This window comes from Macrobrachium nipponense, chromosome 21 (genome assembly GCF_015104395.2).
Source record: "Macrobrachium nipponense isolate FS-2020 chromosome 21, ASM1510439v2, whole genome shotgun sequence".
Classification (NCBI taxonomy): domain Eukaryota; kingdom Metazoa; phylum Arthropoda; class Malacostraca; order Decapoda; family Palaemonidae; genus Macrobrachium; species Macrobrachium nipponense.
In genome coordinates this window covers 72,130,932-72,154,668 of record NC_087212.1, presented here as the reverse complement: position 1 = coordinate 72,154,668, position 23,737 = coordinate 72,130,932, and the positions used below count along the sequence as shown (strand labels likewise).

The window sequence follows — 23,737 nt, the reverse complement described above, 5'->3', positions numbered from 1 at the left end:
CTAAATCAATCAATCAATATGCTCTCCGGCCAAGAAGCCGTCGTTTCAACCTTTATATATTTATCAGAATTACTCCGTTTCAGAGGTGGCTCATTATCCGTAACATTGTAGTTTACAATATCACACACACGAATTATATGTAGTATATATATTGCATGTATGTATAATGCATATTGTGTTTGAGCGAGAATGCTCGCGTGCGTGCAGATGATTTAGAATTTTGGCTGAAATTATCAAGGTGAAAACTATTTACTCGATTGTCTAGGTCGTAGCGTATACGAAATGACATTCTGTCCGTTTTGTCTGGCCTATGGTATCGTTCCATTGAAATTTACTTGCTCAGGATATCCAAAAATCAAACATAGAGAGACTAGGATGTGAACGGAATGTTACAGTGGTAGTTAAGAATTCTCTAGTACTCGAGCGAATCTAATTATATTAAAGAAACCGTCCTCTTCCTCTAAACTGATCAAATTTAAACTAATTATGATCCGCAGGGTATGATATTCACGTTGCATTTGAATGTCAACACATTGGTGTCTAACAGTGATGAATCTTTTATAGACGTGTATGAAGCAAAGAAATCCGATTGTGAACAGAGAGAGAGAGAGAGAGAGAGAGAGAGAGAGAGAGAGAGAGAGAGAGGAGTAGGAGGGGCGAGGGTTGGGTGGGGGACCCCGGGAAGTGCTAAGAAGGGCGCTCGGAAAAGACACAGACAGCGCAGGCTGGGCAAACTCGGTTTTCCTCCTCCTCCTCCTCCTCCTCCTCTTCTTCCTCTTCTTCTTCTTCGCTCTCTCCTCCCAACTTCTAAGAATTATTGTGGAGAAGAGCACACCTCCTACATCTTCTAAATTGCTCACTATACTCCTATATCTTTCCCTTGGATAGGTATATCTACAACCATCGAAGAGTCTTATGAGTTTCCTAATTGTCATAGCGTTTTCCCACGATTACACACACACACACACACATTACACACACACACACACACACACACACACACACATATATATATATATATATTATATATATATAAATGTGTGTGTGTGTGTATGTATATTTATACATATACATATAAATAATATATATGTATATGTGTGTGTGTGTGTTTGTGCATGTACGTGCGTGGGCATGTGTGTAATGTGTGTTTTATAAGTGGACACAAATAATTTATGCGTAATTAAGGGGCATATATATATAAACTGTTAATTTTCATAATTTGCCCATATGTATATAATTGTAGCACCACAGGTCTTATGAATGATTAGAGAGAGAGAGAGAGAGAGAGAGAGAGAGAGGGGGGGGGGGGGAAGTTGGATATGTCTAAATTTCAGCATAATTATAACTGTGCCATGCTGTAAACATTTCTTTTAAGAATCTTGTAAATTACTCCCATTAAAAAAAAACGCTTAAATTTCACTTGGTTTTGAATATGAAACTTTTCCTTTAGAGTGATTGGTACCTTTTTCATTTAAGTACAGATTGATTACAGGCTGAGGGAAAAACAGTTCCAATGTTCGACCTTTAGAGTCGTGGAAGAGGAATCCGAGTTAAGTTCTGCTTTCAGTTTCCACTGTTCTTGAAGTGGATATTTTCAGGTAGTCGGGCAGCTATATTAATATACAGTCAGTGCCTCAGTGGCGTAGTCAGTATGGCGTACCACCTCGGTGGTCGCGAGTTATATTCTCGGGCATTCCATTGAGGTGTGAGAGATGTGTATTTCTGGTGATAGAAGTTCACTCTCGACGTGGTTCGGAAGTCACATATAGCCGTTGGTCCCGTTGCTAAATAACCACTGGTTCCATGCAACGTAAAAACACCGTACAAACAAACAGTCTGTGCTATATCTTATTTGGGGAGAAAGATAAGGTCAGTCCTCATATCGAGGAGAAAGGAGTCTGCGTGTGCCATGTGTCTATAAAAGTGAAAACATTTCATGCGTAAATGCAGGACTTGAAAACATTTTTTTGCTCAAACTAGTTGCTATTATAAACCAAAATGGTAAAACAGAAAAGATGGATTCTTATAGTAACAGAAATAGGTACAAAGGAATCTTAGGTAGAAATCTACCTGTTACATCGTCCAGAAACTTTTATGTATTTTTGAGAGCTGAAATGATCTCAGCCTTCTCGGTATCCTCTCGGGATATGCTCACCATAAGAGACCTGGAATCCAGAGGGGAAGTGAGTAAGTGCAGACGCTCTACCGCTCCCAGAGGCTTTCGAATCCTAATACAATAGACAGTGTGAATTTGCAGTAACGCAACATGGTATGTAGAAGGATAATTTATTTTAGCTCTGTTGAATTAAGATACGCCACTAAAACCAAAATTGATCAAATCTCCCCCAATGGAATATTGTTAGTCGTATTTGTGTTATGTCTACTCCAGATAGACTCCAAGACCTAATTAACTTACTGATTCCCTCCTAGAGCCACCCTTTCTGATTGGGAAGGGACGTTTATATTATATTATATATTATATAATATAATAAATAATATGATATATTATGTATTATAGATATTATATGTATTATATATATTATATATATTATATATTATATTATATTTATATTATATATTATATACTATATATATTATGTATTATGTATTATATATTCTTCATTATATTGTATTATATTGTAATGCACCACAGTTGGTCCTACAGGTTTAACATAAAAAAAAAAATCGGAACTGGATCAAACTGGCAGCAAAAGAACCAGACAAAGAGAGAGGAATCAAACAAAACCAAAATAACCAAAATTCCGTTTGAAAACCCTTAAACTTTAATTTATTGTAGTAACTTAGTGTTTACACCTTTATACAAGCGAGTCAGTACATCAGTCAATACCATTGAAAGCAGATCATCCAAAAGAGAATATATAAAATTGCTTAAAAGCAGCATAACAGATTCTATATATACAACATTGAATTTTACCAAAATTAATATTAATTGTACCAACATTAACATTAATACAGAATTAACTAACAGAACATTTACATCATTATATTCAAAGTTATTTAAATAAATACTCAGCGTACAAAAATTAAACATATTCAAAATGAACCAACCGCATTTCTCCAAATTATTAAGATAATCAAAATTAGTCAGCCTCAAAATCAAACAAGCCCCAAAATTTAACAAACTCTAAGTTAACCACCAGAATTTAAATCATTATTCAAAATATGAAAATAATAAACATCACAAGTGAATAGCAAACCATTACAGTACTTAAATACGTGGCTTCTAAGAAATACTGAAAATTAGGCAAACCAAGGCATCATTAGGTTAATCTAAAAAGAGCACACTCCACCTAAGGAGATTAGAGCTTACGACGTAGCAACAGCAGACAATCCTATACACTAGGTCATCAATACAGCTCCACGCTGCCAATGAGGTTACTTACCCTCCACACAATGTCGCTTCCCAGCTGACAAAAATGCACCAATGATGCCCAGTGAAGCCACGTTGCAAACGAAGTCGTTCTCCATACGACGAAACCACGCTAATGCTGTTCAATGAAGTCACACTTGACATGCTTTCTCGACGATGAAAACACGCTAATGCTGGACAAAAGACTGCTGACCTCCAATTTGAAGTCATACTCCGTTCGACGGCTTCACACCAAATAACCAGGTATCCGATACCTGACGCTGCCCCTTACTGCTCCAAAGATACCTGATGCTCTACTGCTGAGAGACTTGGACAGCCTCTGACTGACTGACTTACTCCTCACACCTCACACTCGTCCAACGACACCTTGGCGCTCAACGTGGCAAAACCAAAATAAAGGAAACAACCAAACCATGATTTTTCCTTTATGACAAGCACTAACCTCACAATATATATATATATATATATATATATATATATATATATATATATATATAGTCTTATAAATCACCGTGATTCATATATAACCCATTAACCTTCAACTGTCCTTGTGGTTTAAAACGCTTCACTGTACGTCCTAATTTCTTGGTTCCATGGTTCGCACCCATGAGCCGACGAATTTCTTATCAACTAAATAAATTCCCCTTTGGTTAACATGTATGAAAGCGTATTGTATATATAATTATTACTGTATGTATGTGTGCATGAGTGTATTTATGCATGTATTTTCGTTGTTTCTCAGCCAGGCAGCGTCTTGAATCCCACTGATGACGAATCACATATCATTTATGATTCCCTTTGGGTGTAAGTTATTCCCGGAGCATAGTGATTTGGATATTAAAAGAAATTTGTGGTTTAATATTTGTGACAATAAAACAAATGCAGGATTTGCCACGTGTTAAAAAGTTATCAATCAGCTATCAATGGTTGGTGGGTTCATATCAGTTCAGAGTTCAAAAACCCGAATTCGACAGGCCTATTTACTGCAGTGTCAGCATCTACTTGTACCCCTCTTGATGGCCCAGTAGTCCAAGTCACTGGATTTCCGTTGTTTTTAAACCAGGCAGTGACTAGAATCCTATTGGCGACGAATCACTTACAATACCCTTGGCATGTAAGTCATTCCCGAAGTATAGGGAACTGAATACTAAACGAAATTATCATCTTAATAGTTGTGAATAATATATATATATATATATACTATATATATATATATATATAGTTATATATATATATATATATATCTATAGATATATATATATATATATATGTATATATATGAGAGCTAGGTAAATACATAAAATGTAATATTTTTATGGTTATGAATATTCTGACGCCAGTTTTATGTGGGTAAATTAATCTCTCCTTGTACTGGAAACGGAAACTTTCTCTCCATTACTAGAACTCATTCGACTGAGACAAATTGCACCTAGGATCAAGCGTAATATACAGTATTAAAGTTACCATGGCGTATTTTAATTAAAGTTGCAAGGATATCCTGCAGAATATACTAGACTAAATAAAAAAGAAGTGTCTCGGATGAATTCGGAATAACTGACTGTCCTACTATAAGAACAAATTGTAATGAAAACAATTTACTGGTGTGTATATTTCCAATTTCATATTTCAATTACCAACGTACCTTTGTAATTTGCAATAATTTCTGAATGCTCTTTGTAGTAGCTAAACTCTTGGGGTTTTATCTGCGATCATTTTTATATTAACAAAAAGCGACTTCATAATCGACTCGAATGATTTTTTTTAAGGGGGGTTAGGGGGCGGTCCGTGGTTTGCCGGTTATGGGGAGGGATTGTGTTCAGTCATTTATAGCATTTAATTTATAGCACTACTACTCACTCGTGCATGGCCCTACCTCTGAATGCGCGCATTTCTGTTCACATTCTTATCCGATCAGTTTCATCTCGGTTGCTATTTACCGCTGACTGATTTCACTTGTTTTGTTTATTGTCGAGAGTAACAACCCGTTACTCGTTCTTATTATTTTGGTTATTTAGTCTTTATGACACGATTGTAATCATCATTTATTCAAGAGACTGCATTCGGATGCTATCTTGAATAAAGGTGCATAATATAACCTGCACCCATTGTCGTCAATTTGTAAATGGTGACATTGTCATCGTAGGTAAGTTACGAAATTCAGTGTTTTAATCTTATTTATAGGAACATTTAGTTCGTTTACCACATTTGAAGAATTCTAAGGCCTATGGAATAATGTAAAGCCTAAGAAAGTTAGTTATCTAATGAAGTGGCATGTCCCAATACGTATATCTTGTGGAATACACCAAAATCTCGTAGCAGTTGCTCCAGTCAGTAATCGAAGTCATCATACCTTTTTCATTATGAACTTGAAAATTTTTATTATTATTTCTTATCGGTTTTCATAATATTTATAGTTATTAGATAACACCTGTTTATTGGAAAGAATTCAAGCACAATTCTCAATAAAATTCATGAGCGACCTTAATAACTATTAGTGATGGATAGTGTGAAGTCAGTAATTTGCTTGTGATTGTATTTATAACACATGCGATCATTTGGGTTATTTTAATCAATAATTATACAGAAAATCAATAAGATTTGAAATACATCTTTACATGCAGAACGAAACATGATCACGTTTACGTTAATTTGTACATGAGGCGATTAATACTGAATTTAATGTTCATAGATTTATTTCCCCAATTTGTAGGAAATTTCAAGTCACAATTGGATAGTTTACCGTGAAGGCCTTTCTGAATCCTGACGCAGGAACACTCAGCTAATACAATTTCCAAAGAAACATTGGAAATACATTACGCATTGTATTAGTGGCTGCTTAAAATGAAGTAATTTCTGGACAAATGGGGAAGAACCTGTGAAATATACTCACAGTGTCATCTCTTTTAGGCGGAGCCCTGAAGAAGTGTAAGGCAAACCTACAATGGCCAGTCCATATTTCGACGTCAGTGATCATATGTTTACGACGCTAGCTTGTCTTCAGTCAGTCACACTAATATGTCCCATGTCTTGAAAGCTTCAGTGTGATAAGGAATGAAAATGAACAGGCCAAACTTTGCAGGGTAAACCAAAGGTTTCTTCAATATCTCTGGAGCCCCTTTGTTCCACTGGCACGTGTTGCTGTTAGGTCGTTGCTGCATTTCACTTTCCTTATAATTCTCTCTCTCCTCTGACCTTAACGTATGATATATTAATCGACGATAGGGAAACATCGCAGAATTTTTGGAAGGCTTAGAAAACGTGGTCGATGGTGTCTCAACTTCTGCGGGAAATTGGCATGTGGTATTTGTGACGAGGGTTATCCTATTAATATAATCTCTTTTCTTGCAGATTTTCAAGAATCATTGGATAAGTGTGTGTGAATATCTTGAGCTGAGTTCTCAGATCTTTCTGATTTTCAAATGTGATATTATTTTTAGCCAGTTGTAACTGGTGGATATGAGACACATCTTGTCTTTTATTGACCAGGCGCTTCCATGTGTTCCTAATGCATCTATTCTAGTATTACCAAATATGCTGGGTTATGCTGTGTCTGTGTTTCTGAGGATTGCTTGCGTTCTTTTACTTTTGTTTTCAAGTCATTTTAAGTATATTGCAACTTTGGTTGGAATTGTTTGGAAAGGAGGCATCTATGGTCTTTAATGATTGGTGACTTATGGAATCCACTGAAACTCGGTCGGGAAGGAGAACGTACGTTTCTGTGAGAGAAATTTATATACAAATAGACTTACTAACACACTATCAGCTTATCATCTAAAGATAAGATACACGAGATTCAGAGATAAAAAGAAAGTGATCAGGATTACACATCCGCTATTTAAGAACTCAACCAAGTGACAGGAAAAAATTCAGTCTGATGAAACTTACGTAGGGGTATTACACATTATCGCGACAAATACGGCATTCAGTGTCATGCAACAATAAGAATGACATACCTTACGTCATACCAGAAGTGAGGGTTTTTCTCCATTCAACACCGTGACAACAGAGAAGTTAGACCTGTTTTTTTTTTTCCAAAACAGACTGTTAATTATTACATAAATCTATGATCATAAAATCTTTGTGGATCTTTCTTGTTTGTCTGTCTCGGGTGGGGTTGTGGTAGGTAGGGGATCAGGAAGGTAGGGGAGCCATGGCACATCCACCCTCCTCCTGCAAACTTGTTTGCCCTCCTTTGGTGGGGCAGGGTAGGTATGGAATCTGGAGGGTAGAGGAAACATGACACATCCACCTTCCTCCTGCAAAGCTGTTTGTCCTCATTGGGTGGGAGTAGGATAGGTAGGGGAAACATGACACATCTATCCTCCTCCTGCAAACCTGTTTCCCATTCTTTGTTGGGAATAGGGTAGGTAGGGAATCTTGAGGGTAGGGGAGACATGACACATCTACCCTCCTGATGAAAACCTGTTTGTCCTCCTTGGGTGGCGGTGGGGTAAGGGAACGCGAGGGTAGAGGAGACATGACACCATCCAACCTCCTCCTGCAAACTTGTTTGTCCGCCCTAGATGGGGTGCTGGTAGCTAAGGGATCAGGAGGATAGGTAAGACATGATGGGCAGTGTCGGGTTTCAGCGCAGCGTAGCGCGCGCCATTAAGCTCGTACTCAATAAAAAATCAAGTTTTACAAATGACAGGAGTCGAAGTTACTCCTTTGAACGGAAGCCATGAACGATGTCCTGCCTGTGTGGATGGAACTAAGAACCTAGGAATCCACTAGTTTCGTGTTGAAAACTGAGATAAGGTGATAAATACTAAACGACGATGTGTCCTACAGGGAATAACCCTATGTAATGGATATTTCAGGACTCGACGTGTATTTACTTCCTGTGTTGCTAAACAAAACGACTGAATGGTAGAGAAAGAAATCACAGGCGATCAGAGAAAGTTAAACGTATGATAAAAATAATATTTACCAAAGTTGAGAAATGATAGAAACGTAGAATTCATACAGTTCTAGGGTATTATTTATTTCCGGCAAGTATAAATATGTTTATACATTTAATATGTATTAATGAATGCAAGATTGTAATCTCTCTCTCTCTCTCTCTCTCTCTCTCTCTCTCTCTCTCTCTCTCCAGAATTGCTTCAAGAAAATGAAAACATGGTTAGCACACTGGTTTCTGATTTTTCTGTAAAATTTTCTGTATAATTCAATGACGAATGTTGCTCGTAAGTTTCTTAATGTATAAGTAAGACATTTATTTTTTTGGCGATGAATATATTGTGAAAATTCATCCACTAATGTCCACAATTTCATGAGTTTGTTGTATGCAGAAAAAAAAAGCGTTTACCTGTCAATCTCATTTGGATATTTCTCGACAACCTAATATTAGGATGAGGTGACTCCACAGAAACAATATACATATATATATATATATATATATATATATATATATATATATTATGTATATATATATATATATATATATATATATATATATATATATATATATATAGATAGATAGATAGATAGATATATATATAGATATATATATAATTTTTTGTGGGGTCCCAGGGGAGGACGGTCTTTATCTTAAACAATTTTAGTGAAATGCTAATGCTGTGCTATTCACGAGAATGGGTACAGTCTTGTGAACCTTCCTGATCTGTGGAGTTTCTTTGCTTAATTTTACGTTTTTCGTATTTTGTTTTTAACCATTCCCTTCGTTTTTTTTTTTTTTTTTTTTTTTTACTTTATCGTTTTACGTTCTTGCGCATTGGAGTATAGTTCTGCTGTAAAACAGGTGTTGTTGGGATGCTGGCTTAAAATTGGTAGCAGAAACAGCTGTTGGCATTATATGATAAAAAGAAAAGTAATGACGTCAATCATTTTCATCAGTGGCATTAAATTTTTCCCCAGAATATATGGGAATAGGAGAAGTGTCTCCTTACAGTAATAGATGCCACGTGTTCACTGGCATTCAATGAATAAATGAAAAGATTATATATATATATATATATATATATATATATATATAATATATACATATGTGTGTGTGTATTCGACACAAAGAAAAGATAGTAGTAGTGTATATGTGTGTATATATATATATATATCTATATATCTATATATATACATATATATATATATATAGATATATATATATCCTATTATATATATATATCATATATATATGAACTGATATATATAATATTTTTTTCTTTGATATGATATATATATATATATATATATATATATATACATATTTATATATATGTGTGTGTGTCTACGTGTGTATTGTTTGCATGTGTAATACATGTAACTGGTACATCAAATAACACGTGAGATGATCTGCGGAAAAAGGGTTCTTTTTAATTTTCTCTTTCTCTGTGGTTTTGTCACTTATGCCCATGGGATTAGGCAGCTTTAACATTCCCAGAGTCTTCATGAAAAGGTGCTATATTATTTCTCAAGTGGATGTATTATAAAATATGAAAATAGAAAAGTTATACGTTATTGTTGCTTGATAATTTTGTAACGGATACTTGAAGTGATATATCGCTGCTCTTGTCAGACTTTCAATTTGTTTGAGACAAAACAAGAGTACATAATTGATATGATTAAGAAGGGGTAACAACACTATGCGCTCTTCAAACTTACATTTTTTAAGTTTTGCTTAACTTCTTCTCTACCATCATGATTCACCCTGATGTACTCACACTAATTGTATTTTTCTTTTTCTTTCAGCTATTCAGCAATGGAATCCCATTCACGCATCAAAAGTTAAGGTACAACTTCTCTTTTTCTGATAAGTATTAATTTTTCGTTTATCGTTCCTTTTGATATTTCAGTACCATTCGTCTTTGATTTTAGTATTATTTATCCTCTCCCTTCTGTCCATCGTCTACATCTCTTAATCTTTGTTGACATAAATTAGAGTCTTCATTTCTTTGTAATATCGTAGGGTTTTACTTGGTCAAGATATTTGTTTTTCGTGTGGCCTTTTAGTGACTATGTATTGATACTCGTTAAACACTCTTAAGCATGTATAAAAGGAGCAGGAACTTAGAGAAATGGCAGTTCACAATCATAGGAGACTTAGCTTTAGAACATAGAAATGAGTTCGCTTTTGGATTGTGAAGTGAAGAAAAACTTTATTGGGGCTTTTGCTTCTCTTGTCCACAGCTTACGCACAGCCAGAGATAAGGGCCAGATCGTTCTCGGTAATTTATTAGCATCTGTTGACTCCGTGAGTAGACTTCGGTCACGTTAAGCGACAGGAAATTCAGAAGTATTAAGGTGGAGTACTCTTGCACATTGGATTTTGCGAGGAAGGCTGGTTGTTGAGGTACAATCCAATCCGTATAGGTTGCTGGTCTCAACGCATTGATCAAGCACAAGCCTCGGTGAAGACTACGATTCAACGATTCAGTTTCCAATATATTTACATTAGAAACAAGATACCGATGCTGTTCTATTCTTCTCTCGTTTCAGTCGGCTAAAAAAGGTCATCAGCTTTTCTATTCTAACGTTTTGGCTTTTTAAAAGAGATAAAAAAAGAAAGTTCTTTTGCCTGTTCGGATTTTGCTGAATAATGTTTTATCAAGAAGAAAAATAAACGGAGTTGATTAGGTAATGAGTAATGTTAGGAACGGTACCGGAAAAAGTTTTGAAACCTTATAGTTACCCATGGCAAGACACGAGAAATTCTGCATTCTTGAAAACCCTACATTAAAAGTTTTTAGTATTTATGTGATAGTGGTAGCTTCTTTTAAAGAGCATTAATGGTAAAAAGAAACTGAATGATCCCAGTGAGAAGGACTGAAATAAGATGAAGATGATGACCGAACACTAAACTCCTGCAAGAATACACTCCCAAATTGATTTCATGTAATTTCCCAAGAGGACGAGCACCCGGTTGATGCAGGGTGCTTAGACGAAGAGAAATCAGGAAGTTTAAGGCAGCTGCTGAGAAAATTAGAATGAAAGAGGCAATGATTGTATTTTCACAAAGGTGCAAATTCATCGTCTACACTGTTTTTCTTCCATCTGTCCACCCGCTGTGGTTGTTGCGTATGGTAACACTGCGTCCCGGGCTTTAGATAGTTACTTGATGTGTAAGTTTTAGGTAAATAAAAGGATATCTGGGTGTACATTTGCAACTGAAAAGTGTTTTAATAATTTACTGTATGCGAATTACACAGTTAATATTTGAAATAGGATATTATTATAATTGTTGAATGTAAGCTGAATGTAACTATATCTAAAGCCCGGGACGCAGTGTTACCATACGAAACACCACAGGCGGGTGGACAGATGGAAAAAAACCGAGTATAGTCTCAGTTAAACCAAATTTTGCTGGTAGAGCACCCGACTTCTGGATTTATGTTCATGGAATAGGGTTTTTGTCTTTAGAAGGATTTCAGAGTGGTATGATGAGAAGGAAGAAACTTTGAATGATTAATGTAGATAATCCCCCAAGAGTAATAGTCATAATGAGTTGTAGGAGAAATTTTACGGAAACACTATACTCTGTTTTTTTTCTATCTGCCCATCCGCCTGTGGTGTTTGCGCCTGGTAACACTGCGTCCTGGGCTTTAAATAGTTACGCTATGTGTAAGTTTTAGGTAAATAAAAGGATATCTGGGTGTACGTTTGCAACTGAAATGTTTTAATAATTTACTGTATGCGAATTACACCGTTAATATTCGAAATAGGTTATTGTTATTGTTGTTGAATGTACGCTGAGTGTAACTATCTAAAGCCCGGGACGCAGTGTTACCATACGCAAACACCTTAGGCGGGTGGAGAGATGGAAAAAAACCGAGTATAGTTGCTGTGAGGTCAAACAGAAAGATTAATTAATTAAGCCAACCTCATGCTGACACAGCCCTTGCTTTTTAGCAGCCCGTAATTGCTGTGAGGTCAGGTTGTAAACTCTGAAGCAATGTCTTTTCAGTGCAAATCATGGCGAAAGTCCTATTGACCAATTCACAGAGCATATACCTGTGTCCCCTCTGGTTGTATAGTGAGAAAAGTGGAAGAAAAAGTTACAAATATTACGGAAATGGTCCAAATATTCAAGAGGGAATGTATTTCGGAGGAATACTTGTAGGAATTAGATTTCAGGAATATCCAGAGTATTGGATGAATTGTTGTGACTGTCTGTTCGAAAGTATTCTTTGTGATGAAATACAAAACCAAACCCTCATTACTGCTTATAGCATTCAATTAAAGTAAAGCTAATTATCAGACTCTCATAATCACCAAGTCACCAATATGGTGAAATAAATCTGCAGCTATTTTTTTTATTTTTATTTTTTTTTTTTTTTTAAATATTATTCAAAACTGAGCGAAAGAGAACTTTTGAGAACGTGCACGATTTTTCTTTTCAGTCTGAATAATAATGTACGTCTTCGTCTCACCTTAATTGCTTATTGAGAGTGCTGTTTTTTAATAAGCTTTTGCAACAGCTCCTTTCATGATTTGTTTTAGCAGATGTATTATGGAGGGATGGGCGTCTGACTTCAACCGTCCCAAATTACTAGGGGTCGTTATAAGTAAATGTGTGGTTTGCTATTTTTTTTATAATTCAGTAACTTTTAACCTTTTTGTGAAGATGTACTTGGTCGTGAGAATGTTTTGGTTACAGTTAACATACACTAAAATCTGAGGCAAAAGAGAGAAGGAAGATTTTAGTAGTAGATTTGGAAAGTGTAAGAAACTACAGCTTGACAAAGTTGTGATGTTTGACAAAGGGGAGTATAGACTTTTGAATGTTAAAAACTAACATAGAGAGCGGCAGGTTGCAGATACGACTAATATTGTCAATGGGCAGCAAGACACCAGAAAATTTTTGTTGCCAAGTGATGCTAGGAATGGAGTATTTTATTCAATTTTTCCTAGAAACAGTTGAGCGACCATCTTATTGAATGTTTTAGGACTGATGCAAAAAATATAGCGTGCACGTAGTTCCTGAATGATTTTATATACCTTGCATCATATGTATCCAATAGTTGAATGTTCAATGTTATGTTAAGAGAGTTTTTCAAACCAAGACCAAATAAGTGTGATGTCTTTAAATGCCCATGCTTACTTGGATTTGAAAGTATTTCTTTTTTATTTAGCGTCTAAACAATTCGATAGAAACAGCGCTACGTTTACACAAACAAGGAGTAACAGTATCATAAACTGATGACATAATATTGGTGGTTGTTTGTGGACAAGTGTATTTGATTTTAGAAAATGTGTAGATTCAGCGTATAATTCAGTCATGAGTTAGAAGCTGCCTTGCCATGTGCTTGTTTAGGGAACTGCTTTTGGAACTAGTCGTGCAGTAGTGTAAGTAAAGTACTTTTTAAGTGCTAACTGATCTCTTACACAAATACATTTAGTATATCACAGCACATTCAAGATAAGCTCACCATTTTTTACTATTTTATAACGCTTCATCAACAATTCGATGCCGTTTTTGATGACTCCCCAGGCTCAGAAACACATTTTAGCTTGGACCTTGCAAAGCACTAAGGATAAGTCGGGTGTATAGCATTTTAAAATTGACCCAGCAACTTTAGTTTAAATGTATACCAATATTAAATGCACACTAGTATGAGTTTTAAACCTAACGAAATAATATGATTTGCTAACCCACTGAAGATAAAACTGATCATTTAGTTTTGCGGGAGTAGGGGGCGGGGAGTAACAGTGAAATAGCTATGAATAAAAGCTAGAGTGATAATTTTTTAGACTTGGAAAATTGTAGGGCAGCTGGTTACTCACCTTTTAGATCACCAGTTTGGCTTCCACAAGCAAAATATATAAGTAAAATTTCTATTACATGGTCTTTGGAGGAATTGGGTAAATATTTTTTCTTATCTCTTGAAATCTCCTCTCATTAAGTTCTCATGTTCTTTCATTAATCAAGATTCATGTATATATCTATTGCTGCATCACAAAGAAGCCATAGCAAGAAATCTTGCCGTCAAGGGCAACAATCTGAGAAAGGTTTTCTTAGGTAGACTTCATACTTATGGCATCACGCCTTCCTGGCTTTTTTGTCAGTGTATTCTGCATTCATTGTCAGAGTAATGTCTGTTCCTTTCTCCATCTCTTGTGGTGTTCCTCAAGGATTTGTTCTCTCGCTTAGCATTTCCTTCTCTTTGTCAGCAATCTTCAATTTTCTCCTGCTCCTAACTTGCTTTCCAGTTATTCAACTCTTTTATGTTTCTTCTTCCACCTTTCATTCATTTATATAATTTTCAAACTCAAGTTTTTCTCTCCATATTTATAAGTTACTCATATGAACATATCAGAGTGGGGAACCCTCAACCATAGACTATGAGACAGATTCTTCGCCCACTATGTCTGTTTTTCTGTTTTGTTTGGTGGTTGGCTGGTTTAGATTTAGCTATTCATGACAGTGCAGGTCCTTTTCATAAGTGTGGGAAGATGTAGGATTAGGAGGCTTGGTGTGGACCTGCAGACTCTGGACAACCAACAAGTAACACAAGAAGTTTGGAAAGAAGTTCTTCTCTTAATTCAATTTATCAAAGCTTTATGTTAGTCTTATCTATCCTTGCTTGGTATATTACTCTTGTATTTTAGGCACTTCATCTATTCCCTCTACCCAGTAGGAATGTATCAAATGCAGTTCATCTGTTTACCCATTTGAAGGTGGCCTCTGTACGTCTTTCAGCAGCTGTTGTTTTGCACGCTGTACCATTGGCTGTAAAGCCACTAGTATTTACCGAATGAAAACCAATAATCGTAGGATAGCACAGACATTTTTTCTGCTATCAAAGTTTGGTATGATCTGCTTACCTTTGTTTGCCCTGACTTGTATTCTTCCAGATAAGAGGCGTCATCATCAATTTCTAAGATTTCGTTCTGCCGACTGTTTTTATTTCCCTTCCTAGGCTAGATATATCATCACTGGTTCTTTGTGTTAAGAATATGATTTGGGTTTCTAAAAGTCAATCTATAGAGCAAAATCCGAACCGGTCTTCCGTTGTACTAGTCAGTGGGTTGTGCCTCGCATAGTTTATTTCAGGTGTCTTGAATAATCTAGGCGTTCCGAACTTACACCTTACCTCCAATACATCGATCCTTTTTTAAATGTTGCCGTGTAGTGCTGGTGATGAGGTCTCCTTACCGTCTTTGTTTGGAATGTCTGTAAAAAATCGAATAACTGTTCCTCAATGTTGTCCTAATGAGGAATTTTTGGGGGGTAAACTTTGTGAAAGGTAGATAAGCTCGCTGCACGAGTGAAGCTAGAAGCAGTCACTATCTGAAGTAGACCGTGTAGAGAAGGTACAGTATTCATCATTCTCCAGGTCAGTTACGTTCGCGTGAAATTAAATGTATTTATAACTGAAGGAATGTCATTTTTACATTTGTGATTTGCTTTCACAATAGCCCCAGATACACTCCAGCATTACGGGTAGGTGCGGAGAGTGTATTGGGGGCCAGGTTTCATACATATCCTCAACTAATACTAATTCCTTCTTGCTCATTGTACTGTTTAACAGAGTTGGTTCTATTCCAGTTTCAAGGAATCTTGGAACATTTAATAATGAAGTTTCTCTCTCTCTCTCTCTCTCTCTCTCTCTCTCTGGCAACGCTCAGCCGTCCTGAAAATTAGGCCAGTGTAGAATAGTTAGCGGAGGATTATTAAATTACAAGAGGAAAGTAGAGTAGAAAAGAGAGAAAGGATGCGTAGGAATCGATGCCAAAATAAAATGAGGAAATATGGAAGGAAAGCAGAAGAAAGAAAAGGAAAATGCGAGATCAAAGATTGAGTGAAAGAAGTGGGAGGAAAGAAGCGATATCAGAGGGAAAGACGAATGGGAAAAGAGAATCGTAGTATATGGGTAGGCTACGCAACGCTCAAATTAAAGGAAAAGTTCCACAGAAAAACTTAGAGAAAGAGAGAGGGGGAGAGAGAGAGGAGGAGGGGGATTAGAAAAAAAAGACGAAATAACTGAGGGAGAAGGGTGGGGGAGCTAATGACAGACTGGGGAGGGGATATGAGGAGAGAGAGAGAGAGAGAGAGAGAGAGAGAGAGAGAGAGAGACCGTGAGTATTTTGAAGAAGGGGAGGCAGAAAGGAAAGAGGAGGGACTCATATGAGGGTCACTGTTTTGAGAGAGAGAGAGAGAGAGAGATAGTGTGTGTGTGTGTGTGTGAGAGAGAGAGAGAGAGAGAGAGAGAGAGAGAGAGAGAGGCGAAAACTGAACATCCTATCAATTGTCATATTTATATAATGAGTGCATGCTAAACTTTTCGTGGATCCTACTTGAAGAGAGAATGCAAATGCAAACGAATTAACATGTATATATATGAGAGAGAGAGAGAGAGAGAGAGAGAGAGAGAGAGAGAGAGAGAGAGAGGTGATGGCGAGATTGTGGGGCAACGTTGAGGGTGGAAAATCTGAGGGGATGGGGGCTGTTGGGAAGGCTACCATTATGATGGGGGAGGGGTCTGGATGGAGGAGGTTGGAGGCAGCCGTTACACAAGTAGGGGGGGTTGAAGTCTCCCCCCTTTGGCTTGGGGGTTCTCAGAGCCCATTGCGTCTCCTCCCCTCCCTCACCCCCCCTCCCCTTTCCCTCCGTCATCCACACGGAACGTGAGCAAACGCATGTATGTTTGTTGTAGTACTAAAGTTTTAGCAAATGTCGCGAAATATGAAACCTGGGAACGTATTCGAACTCGTAGTAGACATAGCAGAAACACCATAGATAGACGTTCAGGCGATGATGGCCATATCATTCGAATAGAATAGTTTACCGTAAGCACCAAGCCAAACCGGTGCGCAATTCCCTCCCTTCTGCTCCCCCGATGCTCTTCCTACCCTTTCCCCCCCCCCTCCCTCACCACCTTCCAAACCCCCCCAACCCCCACCCACCACACACACACACGCACACACACACCACCACCCACCCCCGTCTTTTTATCAATGAGAATGACTAGACATTTAAAAATGGAGTATACAAGTTTTCTCTTATGCAATAGACCCCGTATAAGATATATAGTCTGGTGCTTAATCTTGTCACAGTGCTTAAACTCCCGCATGAAAGGAATAGTCAATTTCCGCCGCGTCCTCCATGACACCGATTATCAGGAAAATATTGAGGAATGGGAAGCAAATTAAGGAATACTAAGTTTTATCACATTATAATGATGCTAATGATTAGTAAAAAAAAATGTAGTTCTTTCAGTTTAGAGTATTTTATATTTATGATAATAGAAACCTCTATGATATTTATAGTAGTTGTGATATTTATAGTATAGTATTCCATATACCATGTTGTAGATAGGTAGATTTCATCATTCACGTCATTTTTCCCTCGGTTAGTAAGAGAGATATGTTTTGTTCTTTCCTACTTGAAGTATTATTATGAGGTATACTTATGTTTTTTTTCTTTGCGTCCAAGGAGTGTTATCGTTATGTAAAACTGACATCATGATCAACAGCTTTATTCGTATTGCGAAGTTACCCTTTCGCAGGTTTGTGGGTCTAAACCTCCCATAGAACCAGGTGGTGTTGGATGAATTTTTATATGCCTTTTGATATAGAGCAGAAATATTGAAGAATTTTGTTTAGTGTTGCTTCATTTTGTAGGGTTGTGGTGGCAAGGAACATTCTTTCGAAGTGATTAAGACATACGATTTATTTTTGTCTCTTATTTATTGATGTTTTGCGCGACGATGAAAGTTTTCTGTTATCCGCTCCCAGTATAGGAAGGTTTCAGCATCGGTGACCTTTGTGATTGTGATGCCAATGAATGATATAAACCTATCACTCACTCCGAATTAGGTCAGTTCTAGTTATAGTTTATGTCTTGAAAATGTGTATGAACTTAATCTTAAGACGTGATTTTCGTTTACTTTGCCTCTGGTGTGTGTTTCATTCTAGATTCTTCTCGCCTCAACGAGTCCTTTGTCTCGCTGATTATCAATCTCTCTCTCTCTCTCTCTCTCTCTCTCTCTCTTGTGACTCCGGTTTTTATCATAATCTCTCTCTCTCTCTTGTGACGCCAATTGATGATTTGATGATAATTCACTTTTTCATCTGGTGATAATTGATTCATATGGAAGCAAAATGGATTTTACGCAAATAAGAATTTATAGCTTTGAATGATGCAAATAACTACGATTTTGAGTTAATATGAGAGAGAGAGAGAGAGAGAGTTACAAGGAGTTACAAGGATTAGGATGTCTCTAAGACTTACTAGCCCATCCGAGGAGACAGTGTGCTCAGAGAGAGAGAGAGAGAGAGAGAGAGATCATATGTTTGTCTGCCTGCTTTTGTGTGAGTTTAGGGAGAGAGGAGAGAGAGAGAGAGAGAGAGAGAGAGAGAGAGAGAGAGAGCGTGTCTGTGCGTTTTCTAGGCCTACCCAGAGCCGGGAAGTTTATCGACCAATTTCCAGCGACCTTGTTGGAGTAGCGTATGAAGCGTCATCAGTAATATTTGTATAAATTTTGTTCTTATCTCATTATATACATACACACACACACACACACACACACACATATATATATATATATAATATATATATATATATATATATATATATATATATATATATATATATTATATATATATATATATATATATATATATATATATATATATATATATATATATATATATATACGTATACATACATATTTTTATATATATAAAGGGTGTGTAATTTCCGTAGAGTTTACTTTCGTATTGCGTTTTTCGTAACATGAAGAGTACTTACAGCTTTGGTTGATAAGTGTCATATTTCACAACGAGCACGCTGCTGCTTTTAAAGATAAGAGACTTGCGGACAAATTCTCACGGAGAAAGTCATTACAAAGAACGAGGCCCTGTGGTACGAATAATTTAGCTACGACTGACCAACTCAATCGACTACGAGCATGGCGTTAGAAAATGTTTGTGAAAAGTTAAATAAAAAACGATACAAACATTATATATAGAATATAGATATTCACTTATTACATATATAAGTATACTTACATATATATATATATATATATATATATATATATAGTACATAAATACTAATAATGAAATGGTTTAGATACTCTTGCTCCAACTCATCGAGCGTCAGTTCGTTTGAATCTCATGAAAGGAAGCTGCGATTTCTTCTTTCGTTTCATCATTACAAATTGAAGACATTGTAGTGCTGTGTGGGTCCAAAAACCTGTGCAATCGATAATTCAAGAAGTCTTTGTGGCTGTACACGCACACAAATACCTGGATATATATACTTGAATAATTATAATTATAATATATATATATATATTGATATATATATATATATATATATATATATATATATATATATATATATATATATATATATATATATATATTGAATTTGTACTCCCAGTCATAACCCACAAATATTAATATTCAGTTCACTATACCTTGGGAATAACTGACAGCCGAAGTGGCCCGCATAGGATTCCAACCTGAGTCTTTAGTTTAGAAACAACGATAGACAGTCGACTGTTGACCACTCGGCTATCTAAGGATCAGAAGCAACCCCTGGCCTGAGCAGAAGCACTTATCAGTTTGGGCACATGGTATTCCCGGGTATGTGTTCGTAGGTTATCATGAATGTTGAAGTTACCAGAAAGGAGAGATTATAATAATATTAATAAGAATGCTGCGATTAATGCAAGTATTAGGGAGGAAATGTGATTTACGATTGTGGGGTGATAGAGTCAGTACTGAATCGTGTTTGGTGGAAGGAAAAGAAATATGGAAGGTAGCAATTGAAATTGTTTCTGTGTTATAGGTATCGGAAGGACAGCTGAGAAAGAGAGAAATTCAAGGTAGGAAGAGGAGGTAAAAAGTTTATCATCGGTAATGGATGAATCAGAGTTCTAAGAGAACTAAAAATTAAGCTGGTTGAAGAAGGACAAGAAGAAGAAGAAGATAGCCCGGCAATGAATATTTATTGTTAATATATATTGATAATGTTGTTTGTTATTGATTATAACACAAGGAGCAGCAGTCTGACATATTTTTATCATTGTTTAATCCAAAGACTCGAACCGTTGAAAAATATCAACGGGCTGGAAATCGATGCATCATCATTTCAATAATCTGCTACCGACTTTGATCATCACTTTTAATCTGGACATGCTCTAGCACCAACTACAGGAGGGAGGGTCGGCGGACTTGCTCATTTGAAAATGCATCTGTATTATTCACTGGTAATTTTGTTGCTAGTGAAGTTTCTGAAGTCATGGCTTCGTTGGTGCTGTTGAGTTTCACCATGGACGTTATTGGTTTGTAAGTGAACACATTCAACCAAGTCACCAGAATGTCTTGTATTGAGATTTACAGAAGGCATCACCCTGATGATGCAGTATTCAAGTGACCTAACAGCCCGAAAAGAGTAAGCTGTAGTTCCCTCTGTAAGTAATTGGTTTACAAAGTCAATCTTGGAAACATTCTCAACAGCAACGAGATATTGAGTCCTTACTTATTTCATCATCTTTACCTTTAAACTAAATAAAGGAAGGTAGTTGGTCCCCCTACATTACTCTGCCCTGTGTGTGAAGTTTGCCGTTGTGCCTTTTTTCTTTGCCTTGGACGCCGTAGGGAAACAGTCCAGGCCCCTTGAGTTTCCTTTGTTTACTAAAAGATTCCTGGAATATTAAAACATGTCCCGCGCGAAGGGTTTGTGTTATGTTTGTCCGCATATGACTGCTGCCAGATTTTACGTAAACTACCCATTATATTGTTGCATTGTTGAATAGGTTTAACATTGTCACGGTTATATCAGACAAGCAAAAGCATGGGTGATTTCCATTTTGGCCCGACTGTTGGCGACTTGTGGTAAGTAGGGTGGAGTTACGCTAAGTGGTCTCAGACAACTGTTTGTGTGACACATGTTAAATATTGAGTGTTGGTAGAACGTTCTTCATAGTTCCATCACGGTGTCGTAATGGAACCTTAAGATATTCTTTTGAACATCAGATAATCAAGAAAGTGTTATTACAGTTGATATGAAGTTTACATTTTCTAGCATTATGGAAGGTTTTATTCCTAAAAATCTTTTAGCTTTTGGATACGAAACTTCCAAACTTAGCGATACGTAGCCAGTGCTTGAAAGAAAACCGCAGTCCCCTTGAGCATAGCATTGGGGGACGGACATGCTCACCTGTAGTTTTGCACAAATATGAAATAAATAGCGAAGTGTGTGCAAATTTGAGTGGCAAGAAGGCAAAGTGTACCAGCAGACGTGTTCATGTGACAGTCTTGAGAGCAAGCTCCTGTTGACGTTCATAAACTACAAGGTATTGGTGTGTTCACAAGTTTTCTATTTTCTGTTTCCGTGATTTGATTGCAAAATTACAAAATAAAGCAACGGGAAAATATCTTAGCAAGTCAACATTACTTTTTGAACGGCGTTGCTAATTAATTACTAGAAAATACTAGTATCAGTTTGGAGTACTTTGCAATCGTTCATTATCCCTAATTGGATTGTAGGTTGATGAACGTATTGTGATGTCGTGCTTTTGTAAATTGTTCATAAAAGAAGCTTTTTCTTTCATTTGAGAGAGAACTTCAGTCTATATCAAAGAGTTTATGACATGAATTTCGTTTTTAGTTCCAAGCTTTCGCTCATGGTCGGTATACAACGGATTTTGTCTGTTAATTGACACAGTTTTTATCATCGAGTTCTATTTTCAGAAGTACTTTTTAGGTCAATAATGTGACAAAACATCACGTGTATGGACAATTAGGTGCCAACCAGATTTTCTTTGTCTAAAAAAAAACCATTCCTTTTCTATGATTCTTTAGGTAGAGAACGTGGAGATTAATTGCTCTTGAAAAGGGGTCCTCCCAATGACATATGCTAACGTTAGTTACATTTACTTAAAGAACAGTATCTTCTATCATGGAGGTTATGATTTTAAACACTACACAGAATGGAATATTCCAGCGAGCAATTGTTGAAAAGTTCTCTAGGGACGAAATGTATTCTTGTAACACTAATATTACATTTCATTAAATTTTTTTCTCCTTATTTCGTATATATTTTTAATTCGATATCAAAATTGAAACGTAGTGACTTTGATGTTCGTTAAGATACAAACTACGCAAGCTGCCCCAAAATCAGTTCTTTGGTTTGGTTAAAGTCATTCTTTGTTGCTAAAAGTTTCATGACAAATATCAGCTGAGTCGTGACTAAGCTAAAGAATTTGTAGGTCTTGGGATACGGCTGAAGAACATTTCACACTTGATTGCCTGGAGAATATTTTTGGCTTTAAACCTATCTGAAAATGTATCTACTTTGGACACATTTGAAAGAATATGGTGGGCTTTAAAGACATATCGTAGAAAATAGTGCTGAAGAATATATTGGTCTCTGGACACATGTAGAGAATATATTACGCTTTAGACTGCTCTGAAAAAGATGTTATCCTACGACTTTGTTGGTTTTGGTCACTTCAAGAATATGTGAGTGAAAATTGTGTTGGCCTTTGGATGCCTCCACAGCTTTTGTTTTGGCTAGGACACATCTGAGAAACCTGTTGGATTTATAAACTGCTATTAGACAGTAAGCATACCTGAAGAAAGCTTTAGGTTTCGGAAACATCAGAAGACATTGGACATTGGACTTTTACCACACACGGAGAGCACTGTTCTTTCTGGGCGTCTCTTGAAGAATGTGTCCTGATTTAGACCACTTGTGTAATGTCTATTTTTGTTTTGTTCCTTCACGGTTAAACTGTGTAACTATTTATGATTATTGATATTACCATTATTATCATTCTTTTCATAGATACCGTTATCGTTGTTGTGACACTTGCTTTTCGAGCGATTTTACGTCTGTAAGATTTATTTTCTTCTTTGGTGGCGAATGCTGTGGATATAAACACTAGTCGAGGTCAACAAATGATAAATGAGGGAGTTCCAAAAGAAGAGCAGCGTGAAAAGCAGATGCAGCTGAAGATTTAAAGCTGATTGCTGCTGGGTGGGTCCAGACTGAAGAACCTGGCAGGATGCAGGTCGCGGGGTTGAGTTGAAAGGTCAGAGCAATACTGTCCCAGGTGGTGATCTCTCGCAGGATATACGGATGTTTACGAAATGAGGAAAAGACATTCGAATTTAAATCACTGCAGAAGATGGCGGTCGTGGCAGCGCCTCCAGTTGTGTGGAGATGCACAATAGAGCAACAGACCGTTTTGGCCTAAGGCTAAGTTGATAAATAAAATAAGTTTCAGTGAGTTAAAAACAACTTTTGTAGTGACACCTTCATTTTTGAAAGGCAAATGCACGCTGAAATTGACTAGGCTTCTTAGTTCAATATAAAGATCCTAGTTGGCCTACCATTTGGCAATCTGTGTTCACAAGAAAAGCCTTAGGTTTTCC

The 23,737-nt window shown here is 36.7% G+C and overlaps 1 protein-coding gene across 7 annotated transcripts in view; it reads left to right on the top strand.

Moving 5' to 3' along the window:
- LOC135198163 (uncharacterized) overlaps nt 1–23,737 on the top strand; it is a 904,910-nt gene that overhangs the window by 802,526 nt on the left and 78,647 nt on the right. For all 7 annotated transcript variants that reach the window (XR_010310739.1, XR_010310738.1, XR_010310735.1 and 4 more), the window contains one exon: nt 10,097–10,137. Coding sequence is in view for 2 of the 7 variants with exons in the window: in XM_064225669.1 (XP_064081739.1) it covers nt 10,097–10,137 (41 nt within the window). In the remaining 5 variants the exon portion in view is untranslated. The remainder of the gene's footprint in view (nt 1–10,096; nt 10,138–23,737) is intronic.